This window comes from Desmodus rotundus, chromosome 2 (genome assembly GCF_022682495.2).
Source record: "Desmodus rotundus isolate HL8 chromosome 2, HLdesRot8A.1, whole genome shotgun sequence".
Classification (NCBI taxonomy): Eukaryota; Metazoa; Chordata; class Mammalia; order Chiroptera; family Phyllostomidae; genus Desmodus; species Desmodus rotundus.
This window is the reverse complement of record NC_071388.1, coordinates 89,204,041-89,229,019: the sequence shown is the minus strand read 5'-3', so window position 1 is coordinate 89,229,019 and position 24,979 is coordinate 89,204,041. Positions and strand designations below refer to the sequence as shown.

General features: G+C 32.3%; 1 protein-coding gene across 5 annotated transcripts in view; it reads right to left on the bottom strand.

Moving 5' to 3' along the window:
* Positions 1-24,979, bottom strand: part of NECTIN3 (nectin cell adhesion molecule 3) — a 127,968-nt gene that overhangs the window by 50,514 nt on the left and 52,475 nt on the right. For 3 of the 5 annotated variants that reach the window (XM_053918347.2, XM_053918348.2, XM_053918349.2), the window contains exons 6-7: positions 9,338-9,476; positions 6,867-6,951 (exon numbers count right to left, since the gene is read on the bottom strand). In XM_053918347.2, coding sequence (XP_053774322.1) covers positions 6,867-6,951; positions 9,338-9,476 — 224 coding nt within the window. Of the gene's footprint in view, positions 1-6,866; positions 6,952-9,337; positions 9,477-17,542; positions 21,926-24,979 lie in introns of those variants that run through there. The other 2 variants (XM_053918346.2, XM_045185886.3) reach the window with 1 other exon arrangement.

Below are 24,979 nucleotides of genomic sequence, written 5' to 3'. Positions count from 1 at the left end.
GTAGCTTGTTCATTGAATTCAAGTACTTTACACATATATCCCATTTCATCACATAGACTGCTAATACACACCTTGCATGTAACAAAAGTTTTAAACCATGAAAATTGACCTGCGTATTCCAACACCTGAAATACTGTCCATAAAACATTTCAAAGTTGTTGAAAATTAAAATTTTACCAAAATTCATCTGACAGATCATTTCTGCAAATGTAGATATTAAGGAGAAAAAAAATCTTACGACAGTTCAAGAGATTACAAAGCTTTTAATAATGTGATAAGTCAGCATTATAAAAATAATTCAAAAGCCACATTCCCTAAATATTGCTGCTTGATTGAAATCGGTAGAGTCAAGTAATAGTATCTATTTCAAGGAATTTACTAGTCCTGACTTTCCAAGAATAAATGCTATTTTAGGCTAAAACACAGAGTATTCTAAAAGATTTACATTTACATCCAGTTTTTCCATATCAGAAACCAAACTGTATTCATTAGATATTTTTTTCCTGAAAATGTTTCTTGGATCACTTTAGTTAGTTTAGGAAATATTTTCATATCCAAGTATAAAACTCTTCTAATGAAAGGCTAAAACACAGCATTATTCATAGAATGCATAGTGTTGTCCAAATTTTAATACAAAGAAAATTATATTGGTGCCCAGTATTTCATGCTGGATTTGAAGCTCAATTAAGATAAATCCTCCTGCAACTATCAGCACTGAGAACTCTGCGACAGGCCCCAATCACCGCAAGATAAATAAATAAATACATCACAACAAGTAAGAAATAAAAAAGATAACTTGTTATTTGTAGCAAATAGATTACATATCTAGGGAACTCAACAAAACAAACTAAAAAACTATTAAAATGAGTTAGAAAGTTGAGAAGAGGCTAGATAAAAAGATTTATATTAAAAAAACAAAGCATTTCTTTTTTAAAAAAAATTTTTATTGTTATTCAATTAACCAAAGCATTTCTATATGCTAATAATAAACAATTAAAAAAGCCATGGCAATGGGGTGGGGAGAAGCCCACTGAAAATAAAAATACTTAAAATGCCTGTAGTAAACATAGTAAGAAATGCGGAAACCATGTAGCAAGGAAAGACTTCATACAACATCCAAAACTATATGGGAAAAGACAAACAAATCCGAGCACGTAAAAACCTAAACCTTCTTATGATACTGCAATGTTGAAAAATGAGATAAACGTAAGACAAAAGATTATTGTCCACATCAAAGAGCTGCTAAAAAATTACTAACAAGCAAAGTTCAAAAAGTTAACTGAAATTTAGAAACAATTAAGAAATAGGTAATTAATAGAAAACAAACAGGCAATTGACTATTAAATTTCATCAAATAATCTATACACAGCTTTTAAATGAACTACTTTTTCAGTTTTATCAAACTGGCAAAAAGAGAAGTTCTACTAAACAGTATTAAAGAGGGAAATAGGTTTTAATATACATATTCCCTCTAATATATGGGGTATACTGTTAGAGGGAAGTGAGTTTTAATCTATGTAGTGCCCCCTTATCTGTGGGGAATTTATTCCAAGACCCCCAAGTGGATGCCTGAAACCACAGATAATACTAGACCTCTTCTATGAGATCTGTCTGGAAAGTATCCAGCCATGTATTATGAAAAATAGAATTTTTTACTGAAGAAGATACAAGAAACATTGTACATAGGCCAATGACACCTCAGTCCCCTTTAAAGTAGGCACCCTGGGACCTCAACATTCCTCCCAGTGTCTCTTCCACTGTTCAAAAAACTGCAAAATCCTTTGTTAAAATCGCCATCAACTGCTCCATTGTATTTTCCTGAATCTCATCAATGGTCTGAAATCACTTCCCTTTGGGAAAGACAGGCATGTGCCCCAAATGGGAACTGCACTGGTGACCCTTCCCTTTGGGAAAAGACAGAAGTCGCAGGGCATCAAATCTGGGCTGTAGAGGGGCTGAGTCACCTGGTGATTTGATGTTTTGCCAAAAAACTCTGCATGAGATGTGATGCATGAGAGGGCACATTGTCATGATGAACCTGCCGATCACCTGTTGCCCATAGCTGTGGCTTTTTGTTATTACCTCTCAACCAACAAAGAACATTGAGGTAGTACTCCTTATTATTTGGCTTGGAGGGGCAAACTTGTGATGGACAACACATTCCCAATCAAAAAACACAATTAACACGGTCTTGATCTTGCTTCGACTTTGCCATGTCTCCTTCGGACCTGAGAACCAGCCAACTGCCATTGGAATGACTGGGCCCACGGTGATGACTGGGCTTTCACTTCCAGATTACAGCCATAGACCCACCATTCATCTCTGTTTATGACCTTCTTGAGGAAATCTGATTCACTGATAGAAATCTGAATCAAGTCATTGGCGACTGCAACATGATTTTCCTTCTGCTCTGGTAGCAGAAGCTATGGAACAAATTTTGCCACAACACACTTCATGCCAAGATCATGTGTTAAATTCTCAGACACAGTAGATTTTGGAACCCCCAGGATCACCTTCTAGTTCTTGCACTGTCAGTTGCCGATCTGTGTTGATTGCAGACCATACATGTTTAACATTCTCAGGTGTTCTGATTGTTGCAGGCTTTCCAGAACGTGGATCACTTTCAACAGATTCTCAACCCTCTTTGAAGTGTTTGTGCCACCTTTTTATTTGCCCTGCACTCATTGCATCTTTCCCGAAAGCTTTCTGAATCCTCCAAATAGTTTCCGTGGAGGTATGTTCAAGCTTAACACAAAATTTAATGTAGATTCGTTGCTCTATTTGCTCATTTTGAATGTGATGGCCACACAGTACACATGCTCACTCAACAGCATTTACCGCCCCTACTGACTAGTACAGTGAAGTCGTCATTGTTCACCCACATGCATTCCAGTCCACTCTCCTTGGCTGCTACGTTACATTGATGTTGTGCAAACCGTTCTTGTTATAGTAACAATGGCTGGACTTTTTCCAGACAGGCCTCATATGCTATGTTTTTTCCTATATGTGCCTACCTATGATAAAATTTCTTTTATAAATTAGGCACAGTAAGAGATTAACAATAACTAATAACAGATAATAATAATAATATATTGTAATAAAAGTTATGTAAATAGCTTTGGGGCCAATATTAAGTAAAATAAGGGTTACTTGAACACGAGCACTGTGATACCACAACATTTGATCTGATAACTGAGATAGCTACTAAGTGACTAGTGGGTGAGTAGCTTATCCAGCATGGATACACTGGGCAAAGGAATAATTCATGAAGTGGGGTGGTGTGACATTTCATCGCACTACTCAGAATGACACAATGTAAAACTTATCGATTGTTTATTTCTGGAATTTTTCATTAAACATTTTTAGAGTATGCATATCATGGATAACAAAAACTGTGGAAAGTGAAATCACAGATAAGGAGGGACTACTGCACTATTTATGGGAATATAAACTGATACAGCTAGTCTGGCCAGCAATATGGTACCTGTTTAAATGTAAAAATTTTCACAGTCATTCTATTTCTTTGCATATATTTTATGGACATATGTGTACTATAAAGCACATAAGAGTACCCTTACTTCAATTATGCTACGGAAAAAATTGGAAACAAGCTAGGAAAATATGTTATTTGTGGTATATCAACATGACGGAATACTATTTCAGCCATTAAAATGGATACAGAGAGAGCAGTATTTCTCAGGCATGAATGTGCATTAAAATTCACCTGGTGAGCTAGGTAAAATACCCACTGCCTCTAACACAGAGATTCTGAAATTATGCTCAAGAGTCCTCATTTTTAATAGCCCAAAGGATTTTGATAAAGGTAGCAACATGGGTCACTCTGAAAAACAATGGTCTGTAAAAGAGGGGAAAAACAATTTCTAGAATAATATGTATTCTATTGACTACCTTTATGTTTTTTATAAATTTATTGATTTTAAAGAGAGAAAGAGGAAGAGGGGGAAGAAATGGCGGACAGAGAGAGAGAGAGAGAGAAAACAATGTTGATTTGTTTATGTCTATATTTATTCATTCATTGGTTGATTCTTGCATGTGTCCCAACTGGGTATCAGACCAACAACCTAGGTATGTGCCCTGAGGATGAAATCCGCAACCTTGGCAAATCAAGATAACACTCTACCCAACTGAGCTACCTGGCCAAAGTCACATTTATGTTTTTAAAAAATATTTGTAGATTTAAATATGGATGATGTATGCATGAAAGTAAATTTGCAGAAAAACGTCTTGAGATCACAATGATGATCTCTGAGGAAGGAAATTATCTGTTTGGGGATGGGTAAGTAAGAGGACTGTCAGTTTACTCTATAAATTTATATAGTATTTTGGGGGGATCAAGAATATACATATGTATTAAATATAAAATGTTATGAAAATAAAACATTAAAAATGTAGGGTTATCATCTAAAATTCTGACAAGCTGATAGTATTTCTTAATTGCTTTCTGACTCCATGCGAGACATTCCTTTTTATTTCACTCATACTTATGTGTGCCTCCATGCGTTCTCTCAGCAGTAATTGCTTCTTCACAATATCAGGCCTCCTTCTCCTGACTAACTTGTATTTAAGGGAAAATCCTCAGGGATGAGGTTAGGCCCTCTTACTGCAAAAGCAATGGTTAAATAGGGCAGACGAATGTGGCTATGAGAAACTGCTTTCTGCTGCGGTTTCTCATGTGTAGAACAAGAGAGTCACGGTGACATGTGGGAGCACGGCCTGGCTGTGCGGGGTGAGGGCTAAAGACTTAAGTGGGGACTCGTTTAAAATTGACATTATCTAGTGGACTAGAACATTAGAAGCCATGAGAGTATTACCACATGCTATCATGGCATGAAACTAAATAGACAGTAACTATGCACTTATACATAGATTTCTTGGTAACCAGGGAACAGTTCTATAAAGTTTACATTTTGATATCACATTAATGAAAACACAAAAAGCCACATAATTAACATATGATATTATAATGCATGAGTCATAAACTGTCTTACTGATAGATAATGAGTTTAGCCTAAATTATTCTTGAAAGCTTTATAGAATTAAGAGTTATTTTATCTCAAACTCAAGTTCTCCTAAGGGAAATGAGGGCAACCAGCCTACCCTTAGCAACATTTCATGGAATCAGTTTTACAGCTAGAAGAGGAAAACAATTACGTTTTCACCTGCTTAAATTTTATAGATACGGGTACTCTCCTATCAATTTTCTTTCTGAAATTTCCATCACTTTACCACAGAACTCTTCATTTTTACCAGATTTATGCTTTTGATTATCCAATTTACTACAAGTAAAATTACTCTAATAAACAACTACTTTTATCCCATGCTTCAAAAACTTCTACCTCCAAAATCGATCCACCCAGGAAGCCTTCCCTGACTTCAGGACTATTAGAAATTGCAGTGTATACCACAGCCAAGTTAAATTTTTCAAGAAAAATCTTCCTTTTGTCTTTATTTAGCAGCACCTACATACATAGCAATCATATTTTAACTAAAACCCAGGATAAATGATCTGAGCCAAATGATTTTTTTCCAACTCATAAGCTTTTATAAATATTTAACGTGAAATATTAACAAGCTATATAATCAACTGATTATACAGACAAGAATAAAAAAATTAGAATTATACTAGAAAATGACTAACGATGTTCTAAAAAAAATGCCCAAACGGAATCTAGAAATCTTTTGATTAACTGCTCCCTTTGTGGAGAGAGGAAGACAGCTATCCTTCTTCAGCAGTAGTTACCAGCTCTAGCTAAAAATTTTGTTGACATTTCATACTACTTGTTAACATCATTTATTTGGCAAAAGAAATATGAGGTTACACTATTTATGTGAAAACAAGAGGTCACAAAAGATGGCATGTCTTCACCTCTAAGACACTCAGCTTGTGTAAGATGTCAAAGCTGGTACCCATTGTCAGTGGGTGCACTGGCCCGGAATGTTCCGCCCTGCCCCCTGCCGGGGCAGTAAACTGACAACAAAGGAAGAAAAACTGAAAATACATCAAAAGATGTATTCCCTTAGTGTTTTCCAACAAATTAAATAAATTAATCGGTGAGCAAATGATTTGCCTTATTCCAGTTGCAGATACAGGTCATATTTTAAGAATAAACTATTATAGAACATCCCCACAAACACCAATACAGGGTTAGAGCCCCACTATGTTGCACAGGCGATACAGGAGAAACAAAACAAAAAAACAAAACAGAAAAAGTTAAAGCTAAGAATAAAAGTATTCAAATATTCTGATGGTGCTCTGAATATGCTCCCACGGTGGAGCATATTAATCTAGGGATAGAACACGAGACAGAAGCACTGAATCAATACTTTCACATGAATTACTACAAACTGATTGTAAAATAAATTTTTAAAAGTTATTACAAATGTAGTTGGCAGACCAATATTCCTACCCAGACTTTTAAATTGGAATCTAAACCTTTTGTTGTTAAAGAAAGAAAAACTGAAATTTAGACCTTGAATATACTGAAAAAATTACCCCGAGGAGAAAAAGCTCTTCATGACACCCTACACAAAGACATTCAATTTGTTTTTGCTTTTTATTTTATATAAAAATATGTATTTTACAATGAATCTCTATGTCAATAAAACTGCATTAACAATGTCTTCAGCCATAGCTTTAGTAAAATTTGTACTCCTAATACAGTGCTAGTTTGTCGTAGCTACAGTGGCCATGTCTTTTTTTTCTTACCAATTTATAGACAACATTTGATCACCTAAATGTTTCAGAGAAATGATTATATATTACTATGCAATATTTAATGTAACATGACAAGATAATAATTTGAAACAAATAATATACATTGCTTAGTGTACTCATGAACACTTACCTGATATAGAAGGTCTTTTTGAGGCAAAGGGGGGTATCGTTCTTCATACACAGGAGGTGGTTTATGTGTGGGTGGAAGGTCAATCCTGCATTAAAAAGGTTAAAAAAATGTGACTGTCACATTTAGCAAAAATGAAAAAGAGAAGGGAAAAAACAATCAGAGGTATCTCAATTTTTGAGGCTATTTTCCTCATACTAACATTTATATACTAGTGTACATTACATATTTAATTTAGCTCTTATATTTCTACTAACCTATCATATATGGAAAATAAACTGGTTTTAAAGGTTCCAATGTTTAAGATGATTTAACAGATGCATATTTAAAGAAGCAATTCCAGTAGAAGCATTTTTTTTTTGGAAAATTTTAGTAAACCAATGATATAGTACATGACCAATTTATTTATGTATTGTACATTTTTACATCTAACTGTGCCTACTAACATTTTAAAGACAGTAAATATGTGGCCCTGGCTGGTGTGGCTCAGTGGATTGAGCGCGGGCTGCAAACCAAAGGGTCGCCAGTTTGATTCCCAGTCAGGGGACATGTCTGGGTTGCAGGCCAGGTCCCCAGTAAGGGGTGCGCGAGGGGCAACCATACATTGATGTTTTTCTCCCTCTCTTTCTCTTTCCCTTCCCCTCTCTCTAAAAAATAAATAAACAAAAATCTTTAAAGACAAAGGCAGTAAACACGTGTTTAATGGAAGGCACTTAACTCTAAAGAGTCATAAAAGTAATTTAAAAGACTACATCTAAAAATGAAATGAAAAAAAGTTTACATTGCACTTGGAAATATTTCTAAAACTAATTTTCAAAAGCATGGCCACTCTTAGAATATTTACCGTGCAAATTAGTATTTTCAATCTACAGACCATTATAAATCTTGCAACTAGAAATAAACAGAGACCATTACAACCTTAAGAGATGCACTTTTTGCCAAAATGACCTAATCTGTTAAAAAAACCTAATATTTTCATGAATGTTAAACATGGTTAAATTATAATAAAAATAGGATTAAATACATCTTGCAGATTTCTGCATGTTAAAAAACAATTTTTATATATTCTAACTTTTGAAGATCAAAGGTAAGTAAGTTTCAGTACTTATGATTAGTAAGTCAAACAAAAATGTTACCTATATTAAAGGATAAAGAGAAAGCATATTAGAGAGGACAAAGTAATTACAAATTCTCTGTGGTCTAATACACTTCTCAATGTGGGCATTAAATAATATTTTAAATAAACAGAATTCAAACAATAAATAAAGTGGTTACATGGATTTACTAGTCTATTAGTAAATTATGTTTCTGAAATCATAGAAAATCCTGAGATAATCTGAGAACTAAGATGAAGTGAATCACACACTAGTCACTCTTGAAATACTAAAGAACTTGTCTTACAGAAATTGCACTGAAAGAGTACAGTCTTTTTATTTAAATTAATTGCTTCCTTCCATCTAAGGAAAATCTTAGCAACTTTATAGGTCCACGGGGCCATAGGTCACTTAGGTGAGAAAACTGAGGCTCATGAAGGTCATGTGACTTGTTCATGGTCATAACACTAATTTGATCTTCATAAAGCGCAGACTAACTCCCAGGCATCTTCAACGCAAAATGATGAGTGCTATAACTGTGACAGATTATAGATATATACAAAGTATTTATAAACACAGAAGAAACACAATTTTGAGAGCCAGCCTTATGTCCTAATATAAAAACTGTCATAACTACACAAGAAATAATACCATTTGTATAGAACTTCAGAGTCCATAAACAACATTATCTTATCCTGCTCTCATCACAAGGATGTGACGTGAGTAGGACAAAATTATTCTTATTGCACAGATGAAGCCACAGAGCTGTTGATGGAATTAAATGAACTGAGACATTGGTCTTTGGATTCTACACCAAGGTGCAATTTCTGCTTTATAATTCTATCTCAATGATTAGGCCAATCACATTGCTTTCTCCTTACCTCAAAAAGATGCCCATTTTTACAGTTAACCAAAACCAAAATTCTTTAAGGAAAAAAGTTTTAAAACGCTATGTATTTGATAACTTGTCTGTTGAAAGTTAAGTTACAGCTACACATAAGACAGACACATACAATTTGAAGAAGCCATTAAACTTCTAAGGCCTTTTTTAAATATCTGTCTTTTAACCACTTCATCAAACCTACATTTCTTTTCAGAAGGCAGGACAACACTGAGTGTCATGTTGCCACTGGAAAGGTGTCTAATGTGCTGCAAGTGAAGAGGATGTCTAATATATTTGTCTCCAGCAGCCCCTTGGCAGTGTATTTACCAACACATGATTTGACACATTCTGATGAGACCATGGTCATCACACTAAGATCTAACAGTGTCTTTGCTGTCATCCCTGTCACTTTACCTGAGTAGCTATAAAGATAGACATAAAGACTGACACATATGAATATGCATAGTTGAACACAGGCAAAAAAAAAAGTTACCTACACTTTGTCCATATAGGATGGTCTCTTTTTTTGAGAAGTCAGCAGCACAGTCACAAAGACAGCAATGATGAGGAGGGCGAGGACAGCTCCAATTACAGCTCCAGCTATGGCTATGGAAGAGGTCTGCTTAAATGGAACATCTGTAAAATAACAAAAATTAGGCTTTCAAACAATTTTAAAGAGTTCTTGAATTTGTATACCCTAATTTCTACATGTGCAAGGACACTCTGATGGAAGTATGGCATCCAACAGCAAACTTTGGGGACCCCAAACTTGATTCACTATTGTAACATTATGCTAACACCCTCATTGCTTTTAAGACGTCACCTTAGCACTCCAGCTTTGCCATTCTCGAGTTATAAAAAGAATATCCCCAGTTAGATATCAAGAAATGAATCTATTCTCTATGGGCAAAGAATATCTGGATAAAAGTAAAGAGTGAAAATTTTTAAGTTCTTACTCTAAAAGTTAACTAAAAAAAATCAGTTTAATAGAATTAACCAACAATATAGACAATTAGCCATTTTTATTGTTCAAAAATAAGGCATTCTATTAACCAAAAACCTTCAAGAAGGGGCAAATCAACAACAAAAAACCCTGATTTGATATAGTCAAAAAGTCACATTGTAAAAAAGAAAGTAAAAAATAGGTTAAAATAATAGTTACAATTTCCATTGATTAATGCAAATTTAATAAAAAGCACACTTAAGTTAGTGTTTCTATGGCAAAATTAAATGAAAATTCTTCCTTATCTCCTGGCTATAGATATACTATATCATTTCTCAATACCAATTTCTTTCTCCCAGCCTCCACCACAAACTTTGTAAGATTTTAAAAACATATTTAGCAGTTAGCATTTCATGTAATTCTTACAAATTAAGTCATCCTATTTTATTAACTCCCAAATAAGTAAATTTACTAAAATTATTATAATTATATTTTATTTACACATGAATGACAATACCACCAATGTTTAATGTGCATTAGATAATTTTAGCCACACTAATTCCAATAACCATATTGTCACAAAGTACCTTTAATACACATTATCTAACAAGAAATATATATATTATTTAACATTCTATCAATGAAGATACTGCAGTTCTAAAGTTAAATATTCTGCTCAAGATCATTCAGTCAATGAGTAGTAACGAACGTACAGTATAATAAAGCTAGGATGGGGTAGGATAGAAGCCTCCACCCTTATGCCCTCGTTGGGAGAAAATGTTTTCTTGCAACACCTAACAGGGGTTTCCAACCTTTTGGCATCTCTAGGCCACACTGGAAGAGTTGTCTTGGGCCACATATTAAATACATTGCGACAGGTAATCACACAAAAAAATCTCATGTTTTAAGTAAACTTACTATTTTGTGTTGGGGTGCATTCATAGCTATCCCATGGGTTGGACACCCCTGAAATATGCACTTTTTGGGGGCTCCCTATTTGGTAATGAAGAGCTCTTAGTTTTCAGTTAAACTGACATTCATATATACTCTTAAATAATTGCAATTACTGTTGGGATCCAGATGTGACAAACTTAAATAGAATTAAAACACTATTTGTATCAAAATGTTTTATGTACTCACATTATAGTAATCCATACAAATTCAAATTTAGAAATATTTTTGAACTGCTCTTATTAAAACGTGAGTCATGTGGTACTTTAGATTACTAAAAAGAATGCTTTCTTTTCAATTTCTAAAATTTCTTTAGCAAACTAAAAAAAAAATTCCTGGGTTTATTAGTGGGTCATTTTATTATTAGCTTCATTCTACACTAAAAACCTCACACCAGCGTGTGCCCACACAACCTTTCAAACACTGAACAGAATCTGAAAATAGGAAAATATATAATTTTTAAACAATATAACCATCTCGATCATTCAGGATGTTACCCTCAGGACGTTACCCTCACTTGCCTGGTTTATCTTCCTATTGTTGCTCATTTTGAAACTCCCTACTATCACCATTTGAAAACGAGCTAGATGAGAAAAAGATTTGAAACCTGTGCCAGTCAAGTATTACTCTGCCCCTGCAAATGTGAGAGTAATTTCAAATGACAAAGGCATAATCTTTTATTCTACACTATCACTTTTCCCACCATGAAATTATAGCTTTGTACTGTCTTTAAAAGGCAAATTGAAACTAATTAAGGTTATGATATCAAGCTTATTTGACAAACATCATAAACCGTGACACTGGCGCACACACACAGAAACCCCCCCCCCCCTCAAGTATGCTTGCTACCTTTTTGTCCAAATATACTGAATTTAACTAAATATTGTTTTGATGATAATTAAGTTAATACTATATTTATAGTAATACTTCTGAAATTATTTTTTCAAAAACTCAGGTTAGTCCTGAGTGTAGCTCAGTTGGTTGGGTGATGTCCTGCAAACAGAAAAACTTGAGGCTTTGATTCCTAGTAAGAGAACATGCTTGAGTTGCAGGTCCTGTCCCCGGTTGGGGCAGGTTAGTCCTGAGTGTGGCTCAGGTTAGTCCTGAGTGTGGCTCAGTTGGTTGGGTGCTGTCCTGCAAACAGAAAAATTTGAGGCTTTGATTCCTAGTCAGAGAACATGCTTGAGTTGCAGGTCCTGTCCCCGGTTGGGGCACATGCAGGAGGCAACTGACTTGATGTTTCTCTCTCATACTCGATGTTTCTCTCTCATACTTGATATTTCTCTCCCTCTTTTTTCCTCCTTTCCCCTCTCTCTATAATCAATACAAAGAAGTGTTTTAAAAACCTCAGGTTATTCTTTGGGTATTAGTCCAAGTTAAGATTGTCAATGTACAAATTATAAATTCACCAAACTTCACACCTCCTCCAAGAAAGCCTTTCATTTAATCTTAGCAATAACATTAAATTTTTAGTTCTTTATAAATACTAAAACATAATCAGACTTTTAATATCCTAAAGTTATTCCTGACTCTGAATCTATACTATTTTTAATATCCTGAAGTAATTCTCAAGTCTAAATAGATACAATTTTCTAAATATTTAAATTATGGTCCACTTACCCCATTCTGTCCCATTAGTGTTATAATTTCTAGCTCTTAGATTCAATTGACAGTTGACTGCCAGGGGCATCCAACCTGCAGCCCGAGGATTGCAAGTAGCCCAGGATGGCTGTGAATGCAGTTCAACACAAAATCGTAAGTTTACTTAAAACATTATGAGATTTTTTTTGTGATTACATATCACAACGTGTGGCCTAGGACAACTCTTCTTTTTCCAGTGCGGTGCAGACATGTTAAAAGGCTGGACACTCCTGAACCATGACACTTCCTTTTATCATAACTCGGGCATATTCATTTCACTTGCTTCCATTCACTTTTTATTGGTATTTATCTTCTTTTGTTTGCATACCTCTTCTGAGTATCAGAACAGGCTAGAAAGTACTGAAATGCACCACTGGATGAAAAGCTATCTGCTTACCAATTGGATAATCTACTGCATACAGGTAGATTATGTTGCATACATAATGTATTTTGCAGGAAATAATGTGCTCCCATATATAAGGTGCACCCATGTTTTTGTCCCAAACTTTCAGGAAAAAAATCTTTAAGTATTTTAAATTCAACTTTTTCTATTTTATAAATACTTTATATTATAAATGAATTTTAGCATTTATTTTTGAACATATGTATATTGTACTGGTTTCTAGAGTTACATTTTTAATGCATAAACATAAATAATTAAAAACATGTATACAGATATGGAATTAGCACTACCTATGTATAATGTGCATCCTTTTTTCCCCCCTCAAAAATCTGTGCAAAAAGGTACATATTATACATGGAAAAATACAGTATATAGGGTCTATTTCATACTTCCACTTTTGATCCTTCTAATTGAGGAAAAAAGACTATATTGAAGGGGATTAGCAGATGATCAACACTAGTATGAAATGTAAAGGAAGAGACAACATTTCTTGCATTCAAGTCAAAGAATTTCAGTGAAAATTTAGAACTTAACCCCAGCACTGCCTCCCCACATCCCTGCCCACAAAAAAAATCTATATAGACTCTACATTTCAATAAAACTACATTGAGAAAAAAATTAAGTAACTGTATAAAAATGTAACCTTTTTAAAGATAAAGCCAGTTTACTGAGTGAATGACATGAAGTAACATTACCATCGCCCAAGGAGATGATCTAACTAAACCCATGTTTATAAGCAGTCGACCTAATTCAGCATGGATGAGAAGACTAAGAGCACTGCCCACTATACCTGCTCAGGCACCAAAACGTAAGTTATAAAGTGCCAATGTCTTTAAACATATTTTGTATATTTTATGAAAACATAAAAATATTGTTTTATGTTTTAAAATATTAAACATTGAAGGACTGGTGCATGAATCTGTCTTAAGAGCTTCCTGTCACCACAGCAGCTGTATTAACCCACATACATTGGGAACCCACTTCCAAAAACAGAAAAAATGGCATCACGAATACAATAAAAGTATACCGCTCATAAAGATATGATGCATATGTCTTAGGAGAAAAATGTTCAAAAAATTAGTTACAAATCATACTGAAAAAATTAACAAGTATAAGAAATAAATTTCATTACTTTTTGAAAAATTAAATACATTATATAGATAATAAACTTAAGTTGGTCTTTATTACAAGCAAAAAATATGTGAAAGCTGTTCAAACACATGCTCACCTAATTCACATCTGAAACTAAGGCATGACTATTTTAAATAAAATACTATTCTGTGCACTAAAATACTTGCAACAATTTGCTAAAACCATTTAAAATGGGTTAGTATAGAAATCTAGTCTCTCTTCACACTTACATTCAAATACCCAATTCTAACAATGAAATACAACATTTAAGTTTTGTCCTTTTCCCTCGATGTCTTTCACCAAAACTTCAGTGATACCATCATGATTCACAGGTTAATGTGATATCCTACCAACTTATCTTCCCACCTTTCATTTGTTCCCATAACACATATGATTCTATTGACAACTTTTCTGCATAAATAACACCATCCTTTTATTTTCAATAGCCTCTTAAAATATTTATCTATTCAATATGACATCTAAGTTTTTACATCCATCCTAATATTTATCTACTTTTTAATAAAATAAGTATTTGGGTCAGGTCAGTCTCCTCAGCCACTCATCCAACAAATTAGCTATAGTAACCTAACACGTGTCAGGCCTTATGTAAAGTGCTAGGAATGCAGGGATGAATTTTACAAAGTTGGGTCACAGAATCCATTTACATATTTTCCAATGAAGTGTAGAAAGAGTTATCACTCATATAAAAAAAGGAAAGGGCATTTAATAAAAGTAAATGTTGTGGTAGTACATATGGATGGGCACTGGTCCATGAGTTAGGTGTTCACCTGTCACACAGGATCCATTATATCTTATGTGAAGTGTGGTGTGGGACAGTTCCAGAAAGCAATCAAGTAAAGCTACACCTTCACTCCATTGTTCCCTCTTAGCAGAGTCACCGTCATGTCACAGATTATAATGAATGATAGCTTAGCTGAATGAACTAATAACTTTAGATCTAGAGTTAACCATCAAAACTGTAAGGGAGGAAAGACATGGGTGCCCTGTGTGCCAAGTGACCATCTGATACATGGACCAAGTGAGGGTGTCACTGATAATCCATGTAATATATTAGTAAGCATTTATTCCTAGTAAATATCATTACTCCAGAGAACTGACAGAATGAAGATAACCCAATAATATAGGCACAAGTAACAAAAAACAAAATATTATCAATGCAAGTATGTTACTCTTAATACACAAACTATCAGTTACATCATGATGAAAAACCATGGCAATCTAATCAGATGTGACAAGTCAACCAAAAAAAATTAAATACATTAGGAGACAAAATAAAATAAAAATTTACATTCACTCTGAACAATAAACCTCACCCTAAACCCACACTATGCTGAAATAGTAGCTTATGTGAGGGTGAGTTTATTGTGATTAGCAAGACATCAAAAAAAAAACATCTTGAACATCAAGATAAGCTCTAAACAGTAGCTGGAATGAAAATCATTGAGGTCCCCAACAATATACTTCCTTCCATCTGAATATACTTCTGAAAGGTAGCATTTTAGTTAGCGCACCTATTGTAAAAACCAAGTATTAAAATATATTGGACCTGAAATTATACTTTAAAATCACTGAATCAAAAAGTATAAAACCAAGACCAAAAAAATAAAGCACTTTCAACTGTGCAGGTTTTTAAAAAAACATTACTTTTTACATTAAAATGTCTTAGTGATAAAAATGTTACCTTTTAATATGAAGGAGACATTGTCTCCCCAAATATTACTGACTTAGTGAAACAAATTAATATTTTTAAAATATTTCATCAGATGTTAGAACTTCCATTTTTGAATATTTTATAACGTCAAGAGCAAACTTCTGTAGTAGCACATGTATAGTTTATAGACTTACACATAATTAGGAGTACATACTAAATTTTAACCAATAAAGTTTTGAAGGCCACTGATCTAGAGAAAATAGGTAAAAACTAAAATAAAGTGTGAAATTATGGTAAGGTAGATAAAAGTTGACATAAGAGAATATGGCAGCAGTTATTAATTCTAAAGGGGAAAGGAGTTTCTTAAAGCTATCATTTGAACTGGACCTTGAATATGAACTAGTTTGCCAGTGTGGAAAAGGGAGGAAAGGGAATTTCAGGTAAGAGGAGCAACATGGACATAGCTACCCAGACATCAAAGCACACTGTATGGGAAAAGAACAGGTAACATCTTGACATTAGAGTCCTTTTTAGTGTATCTAGACTTTGAACATCATATAACTGCTAATAGTAAAAGAAAAGCAGTTATTGTAATGCCTGTCATATAGAAGAACATACCATAACCACCATTTAAGAAAATCTTGCCTCCCCAAGGCAAGATTTATCAAGGCTTTAGGACTCCCTATCAATTATATGGAAAAGCAACTAGCACAATCCAAACTGGGACACTGTATGGCAAGCCATTTCTTCAAGAAATTATAAGGAAAAAAAATGAGAAAATAAGGGGACTGTCACACAAAGCACACACAGATTAAGACATTTCAACCAATCAAAATATATGGACCCTGTATTCATACTAATTAAAACTGAAAAAAATGTGATTAGAAATATGAACACTCATTGGACACTTGATACAAATTCTTTTTTGTGTAATAATGAATTGTGGTTACTTCTTCCTAATGTTCTTTATCTTTTAGAGCTACATACTGATGAATTTACAGATGAATAGTGGCAGGAGGGATTATGTGGGTAGGACTTTAAAAGAAACAAGACTGGTCATGAATTGATAATAATTGAAACAGGTGCACAGAGGTTCAATTTATTATTCTATCCTGTTTTTGTATAATTTTCTATAAATTTTTTTAAAAAGGAGGCAAAGGAGTTTAGATCTAGTTTTTTAAATTAAACCGTCCCTTCAAAATTTGTTTTCCCTAAGATATTTCTCATAACTGAGACTGTAAATTTAGGTACCTGTCTACATAGAAATATTATCCATGTAAGCAAATGAAGACTTGAATTAATCTTGTTTTAGGATTATTTATATTTTATAGTTATCCTATTAAAATCACTTTCACTCTGCTTCATCCACAACACTTGAGCACAACAAAATAAAACAGCAGGTATTAAATAAAGGCAAGTAAAATAAGATATCTGAAAATTAAATCAAGTTTTATAATACATCTCAATTAAAATGAATATAACTATTATCATGTTCAAGAAAAGAAATAGCCCCTAAGGGTATGTACAGCAAAAGCTTTTGAAAACTATGTTTGGTTTTAAGCTCTTGATGGAAATTTATCACTACTCAACTCAAAAAAAAAAAAAAAAGAAAAAGAAAAAGAAAAAGAAAAAGAAAAAGAAAAAGAAAAAGAAAAAGTACAGCTCACTGGAATATATTAGAAAAAATAGCATTTAAAAAAAAGAAAGTTGTATATCGTGTATATTATTGTAAAGATTCTTTCATTCATGAATTTTTATTGGTATAAGAAGGAAACCAAACTTAATCCAGTCAAAATGTTATTTAAAAAAAATACTGCTCCTTGCTCAAAAATAACTGAAAATTTAGAAAAAATAATTATAATTTTAAACATCAAAGACTGAAAATAGGAAGGTGATGACAATTAGCAACAATGGCTTTTTAAACCATAGTAGCTCAAAAGCAGTAAGTGAAAAACACTAAATTCCAACTTAAAAATATTTTATTAAATGTTAATTCCATATTGAAGGTCAATCTATAAAATCTGGTTTACGTCAAAGTCACAGCAAAAACATTGAAAAATTATCAGAACTAGAGAGACAAGATAAGTCATGTTGGTGGAAAACGTATTCATGATGTGTACATATGAGAGAGGAATTAAATGATTAATTAAAAGCCAAGGTTATAATGGCTAACATACCCACTTAGATGTTCCCTGAACTTTAACTGTATCCTTAACCTGACAGTTTTATTTGGGAAGAGAAATAGATTTTGAAATACCACAAAACATCACATGACTGAAGAAAAGGTAGGTTGTACACACAAACTCCAGTAAATACCATAGTAAGGACAAAGAAGGTAATACAAAGTCATAGGCTTGTTACAGAAATATGAATCTATAAAGAATTTTAAAAAACCCCAAAAAACCTTTTATTTAAATACTGGTTGTATGACTACTGGGGTTAACACCTGACAAGTAACTTGGCAAAAAAAAAAAAAAAAAAAAATTACTGGTACAAAGTAAAATTCAATCCGAACCCAATATACCAAAAATTTGAGAAAGATGCTTTTTATATAGATGATACATTTCTAATTAACAAGTAAACAGAAAAAAAATGATTTATAAATCAACCCCTTATTAGAATTAAAAATAGGGGCACTTCTTTTCCTGTATTTTACACAGATTACTTCTACATATAAAAATTTCTTACTTGTTCATATACTTTGTTTTAGCAATATTTACCAAAAGCAAAATCAAACTCAAATCAGATGTTTTCATATAAAATCGGTACATATTTTTTGGTTTTGCATCTATACATTGTACTTCCTACAGTTTCTTATGCTAAATATTTAGTCAATGTTATCTTTATAAAACTTTCCAATATATGGCTACCAGAAACAATTTAGAATAAATAGAGCTTACTCTACTACCTTAATGCTTTCTTTAATGTTAGACTTATCAAATAGAAACCTTTAGGCACATGTTAAAATATTAAATATTTACATTACAAAGTACTTTCAAATATCACTTTTAAAGCTAACCCCTAACCTACTAACGTTTCGATGTATTTTAGTAAAAATAAGAGATGCATTCATCTCCATTGTATTATATAAATATTTTAACCAGTGTGAAAGAAAAACCTAAACTGAATACAAAAATGAAAAACCACTTCAGACTGTGAAAGCAATAAATATAAACATGGCCAAATTACTATTTTTCATCTTTTCTGAGTAGGATTTTCATATGAATCTATCAATTAGCTGTGCACATCACTGATCTTCAAAAATTAATTTAACAAAAGTTTATTTCATACCATTCATGTTTACAAACAAGTCTCTATGTACAGTAAACATACATAAAGCTCTAATATACAACAGTGCAATGCTTCAGAAAGTCTTTAAATATCAGTATTAGATTCTTAAATTTTGAAATCTTTTAGTTTGCCAAATGTTTTAGATTAAGGACACAGAAATCTATCAATACTCACTTGTCGTTTTCCATGTGTCTTCTCCAGCCAAACACAACAAACAAAAAATCCCTGACTGCACAATGGCCACAACAGAAAAGAAAGTTCGTACTAAGTAGATTATTTTTATTTTTGAAATATAGTTCTTGAAATACATTGCTAATTTCCTTCAGATTATACTTCAGTTGATATTAATACAATATTATAAATGTGATCACTCAAATATATTATAGCATTACAAGTTATTGTTCTGAAGATGAAATTTGTTCAAAAATGCCATAAATTTACATCCATGGTAAGAAAATTTAGGCTCATCTTTCTGTGGCCATATCATTGTTGATACTTAAACTGAAAAAAAAAATCACTTCAATCACAGAGTATTATTAAGAAAGTTTTCTTCCCATGACTTGGACCGAAAAGACTTAATATTTGTATATTAGTGGTTAATAATTAAAATCAGATATTGTTAACAAGACATCAATGAATTGAACTGTATCCTTACTGATATTACAGTCTTACACTAAGTGTTTGGGAAAAGAAAACAAGTTTCTAATTTTCAGAAAATACTGGTAGCTAAAATAAAGGAAACTAAGTTATAATTTAGAATAAAGCGTTAACTATTTGCAAAATTCTGTGAACGTGTCAGAGCTTTGCGCTATACACCATTTTTTTTTTAATTTTTAGATTTGAAAAGGATCAGAAGGGGGTAGTTGGGATGGTAAAAAAGAAAAGTACCTACTTTTTTTTATTAACAAAATAATTTATTTAATTTATGATTCTCCTACTAACTTCCACTTCAATTCCCTGGCAATTCAACAGCTAAGGCAATTCTATACAGTCTTTTTTTCAAATAATCATCAACAGAAAAAACATATTCTTTGGGCTTCAACATAGTTGTCATTATTACAATTTTATAGGACTCCACAGTAGAAGCAATTTAATTACCTCATAAAGAAAATCCACATTTGAATGTTTATATAACATTTTTTTTCCAAAAGATACATTTCTGGAAGGAGTATACTTAATGAATTATGTAACAAAAACAAAACAAAAAAACCCTCATGTTTCCAGTTTTAATTGGAAAAAAAATTGAAACATATACATACATTAGGAGGAAAAAGAGGATGGTTTGCCAATATCCATCAGCAAGTGTTAGTAATTGGTTTTATAATTTAGACTGTTCTTGTTACATCTCAAGTTTCCAAGTTTATCTAAATTTTTTTTCCGTATAATTACCCGTTTGAACAACATCAATATTAAATGGCTAAAACAACATGGTCTAGAAAATTCTTTGTATAGATTCTTGGCTGAAACATCTCATTACTAAAATTGGCATTCCAATGCTAGTTTTCCCATGTTTATCCATACACTGAATGAAATGCCCTTTCACTATGCTTAACTGTATACCATATTTTCATTATTATTCTTATAGTTAGAACATAAAGCATCAAAACTACCACTTACTGTACCAAAATCCATGTTCACGTGACTACATAAGAATTGGCCTCCAGAGATGAAAAACACTGTAATAATTATGATGTTTAAAAGGCATATTTTATTACTCATGTATGTAGGCTGGCCAAAAATATTGAGCAGCTAATTATGTTCTTCCACATATCATATTCACTGAGTTTCCTACCATAGTTTTAGTGCAACAAAATATCTTTGAAAAGCCACTCTACAGTAATTATGGCAAGGCTCATTAAAATGCAGAGGTAAAGATTCCATTTGTAGAGAGTTAGAAAATGTTTGAAAAGAAAAGCTGTTTCATTAGACTGAATTTTTTGTATACTAAAAATACATATAAACATTTCTTGAATTAGTCAATTATGATGTAGCATCATTTAGTGGTGATAAATTTTGAGAAGTGTATTTAACAAACATTACAATTGAGATTATTATAATCTTAGGATTTAACAAACATTACAATTGAGATTATTATAATCTTAGGTAAACATTTAATACACAATACCAAGGTAGTTTCCTTTTTTTAAAATTTTTGTACCAAAAAAAAAGCCATAACATTTACTGTTGACATTTCTTCTTACCTGTGAGCCTCAGACCAATAAAGTACTCTGCATTAAAATTTAAATCTTGAGACAGTAGTACAGCATTGAAAAAAAAAAACTGTAAAGCAGCTCAGATACATTGAACCCAGATTTTACATTTTCATCTGTCAAATTAGAATATAAAAAGCGAGCTTGAAAATCAAGGTGAAAAAGCTTATTCTTCCTCAAGAAAATGTACGAACAATCTGAAAATGATCAACTAGTATGAATGAAACATTGTACATAGTGAAGTCACATTTAGTGGTTACTAAACATACCACTCCCTCCTGGAAATTACGGAACCATCTACATGTGAAACTAAGTCATCTTCATTTTCGTCATAATGTTCATCACTGACAAACTGCATTCCCATTTTTAGATCTTCATAATAATCCATTGGTCTTTCAAACCTACTGAGATTTTCTACATTGTTCCACTGTGTTTTTTCAGGTTCCTCTAAATAGTCTTTCCGTATTAGATTGTTCACTGGATTTTTGTTTTCTTTTTTTACACTGTCTGGGTAAGAATCAAGCTCATCTTGTTGAAGGACATCTATTTGAGATTCTTTTTGCATATCTGATGGTGGAATGTAGTTCTTGGCAAAGTAATCTCCACGAAACGTCCGTCTTCTCCTGTAGCAGAATATTCCAGCCAAAACACTTACAAGTATTACGAAGAGAGCCCCACCCACTACACTAGCAATGATTGTGCCAATTGTATCATCCTTAATTGTTGCCAAAGTTGATAATGGGAAGGGCAATTTTTTTACTTCTTTTGTTAGATCTTCAATGTCAGCAGTTGAAGGATGCCACTGAACTGTAGGCTGAAGGGTGGTAGTAGTAGTAGGAGGATCTAATGGAAACAGTAAAGATAGACAAGACACAGAAAGGCAAAGAATGTCAATGAGGGCTGATTCAGCAGCAAGTTGAAAAGACAGCACAGTTGATGAATATATATTCATAACAACAATAGTTTTTCATTCTTAATTTGACTTAAGATTAGAGTGTAATGGTACTTACATAGAATTTTTTAAAAAATTACAACTGACAGTCAATTACCAATAAAGAAAAAAGGAGTAAAAAAATTATCTATGGTGTAAGTCCTAAATTATTCCATTCATGTTTAAGTGTGATAGTGTACTCAAAGAAATGTTTTGTTTTGTTTTTTTTAAATGAAGAGCATTACTTAAGTGTCCCATATACAGCTGGCTTAAGAAGTATCATACCAAAAATTAAATCAAATAATTCAAATATACATTTTTTAGCCAGTAGCACAAGAAAGTGAAAGAATGAAAAATGTTTTCTTAATATTCATTTTCACCTAATATAGTTTATTTTTATAAGATCTGAACTTATCTATAAAAGAATGAAAAACTATAGAATCTTGTTAAGTGGTCATAGTATAAGCTGCTGGTTTAATCATTCTCTCAAAAATATTTTCCTTACATAAAGAGAACTTTTCAGTTTTTAAAAAAGGACTTATATTGTTTATACCATTATTCAGTAATTAAAAAATAAAAAGCATATTTAAACTGTATTAGCCAAATGGGCTATTATTAAACTAATAGACAAAGTAAAAACAGGTAAACTGTAAAATGTTATAAAAATGTCTTTATCATGTTTATACCCAATGGGCAAAATATCTATACATTTAGGAAATTGAGGGATTTTAACCATATCTGCAAAATTTAATGTCACATTGCTTTAGGATGGAGTCTCAAAAAGAGTAACTAATATTTTAGAGAGAACATTCTAATACTTAAATATTAGATGCAAATGATCCTGTGTACTGCCATTAGAATATAGAGAAAATAGCCATTAATATTAAAAAGCAACTAAACATAAACAGTAAAAATTAAAGATTGGTTAATCATCAATTAGGTGGTATTTGTAGGTCATGTTACATAAAACTGTAGAGTTTGAAGAAAGGATGAGATAAAAAAAAAATCTTGAATTTCTTCATTGATAAAAATAAATGACCCAAATGGTAATCTCCTGTAATTAATTTTTAAATGAGTGGTACTGATAGAGCTTTTAAAAAATGATTGTTAGAAAAATACTAAATCTACATGGGGTAAGTTATTCTAAAATTGTAAGCTAAAGAAAAATACTTACTGAAACAGGTTTCATCACGGAATGCCATATGTATAGAATGTGGTAAAAATTTAGCAAGTACAGTATAAAATTAAAAGTACAGTATAACTAATTCCCTGTAAGTGTAAACCAACATAACAGGCAAACCTGTCAAGTACCTTGAAGTGAATAATAGGTATCATATTATATGTAAGTGAATCAAGGAAGTTTTAATTTATGAGAACATATTCAATAGCTGAGTTTAACCTTTAATAGTTTAAATCTAAACCTAATTTTTTAAAGATTAAACTTTTTAAAGATTAAACCTAAAATAGTTTAATCTTAAAAAAACTGGGAAATTGCAGGATCATTTCTAGTATTAAAGTAGTAAAGCCTCATATAATCCAACTTCACAGAACCAGCTATTAAAGAAATAAACTAAAAATTAATCATCTGTAAGACAATTCATGTATTTTCTGAAGAGGGAGGTCTAATGGAAAAGTCAAGTTTTAAGTATTGAATGCCAACTTTACAATGATTCCCAAAGAAAAAGTATTACAATAAACTAGTATCAACACGTTTAAACAAAAGTACAAGTCACCTAATTATTTATAATTCACACATTTTTATGCACATAAAATTTTTGAAGTTTTTGATAGCTCTTAATGAAATGCTATTTTTCTCAGTGCATATACCTGAGCTCTCACCAAGTGTAGGATATATAACAACATTTTTGCCAAGTGTCCTGAAAAAAGCCAGCAATCACTGACACACCATTTCTACTTGCAATGTTGTTTATACAAACACAGGTGGGTATCTGTCTAATTCAGAATTATCAAGTTACAGCTTTCAGAAAATTCTAAAAAAAAGTGCTCCCAAAATACCTATTTACAGGGTTCTACTAAATTTTTGGCTTACCATCCCCTCCTCAACCAGTGTTAAAAATAGCATAGCCTGATTACAATATGATTGCATAAAAGTGGGACTAGTGTTGATACTTTATCATTTTGTATTTTTAAGCAATAGACATTGACAATGCATATAAAGATACTTATTCATATTTTCTAATGCTTCCCTTTCTCCAAGATAATTGAAGTTAAATTCATGTAAGGAGTCAGGAAGAGTAGCACTTTGTAATCAATAGTAGGTACTTATTTATCATGATTTAAAATAGTTTCAAACAGCATTTTTTACTTTTTTTAGTCAGACATTACTTTTTGATATTCTTTGCTCAACGTATGATAAATGAGTACATCACAATTTCAATGAACTAGTAGACTGATTTCTCCACACCTAAATGAAGAACATCTTAAGTTTTTTGTTTTTTTTTTAAATTAATGAGTTCTGCCAAATGGGAAAACAAAATAGTCCAGTAGGGCATCTGTAGCTATAATACATATTTTAGCATAATAATTACTATGCTAAAAAATTATATTAATTGATTTCTTTTAGACTTTATATGAATAGCTTAAGTAAATAAAATATATTAATTTTAAACAAAGTTTAAGGATTGCTAAGAATGTGGGTTCTTAAGTCTTATATGTCTGGATTCTAAAATCAATAAAATTTGAAATTCGAGATCTGCATAGAAATATACTTTCAGTTTTAGGCATGAGGGCATTTAAATGATACATAAAAATTTATATCCCTCTCCTCAAAGACAAATAAGCGGTATCAGGGGGGAAGAAAACCCAAAACACCAAAATCAACAATTTCCAGCAGTCAATTTGTTTGGGTCAAAGAGCCATTGTACTCTCATGAGTTAAGAACTGAAGTCGAATGCTGCAGTCTTCAACCAATCACCTCTTGTCTACAATCTCATGCTTTCCAATGT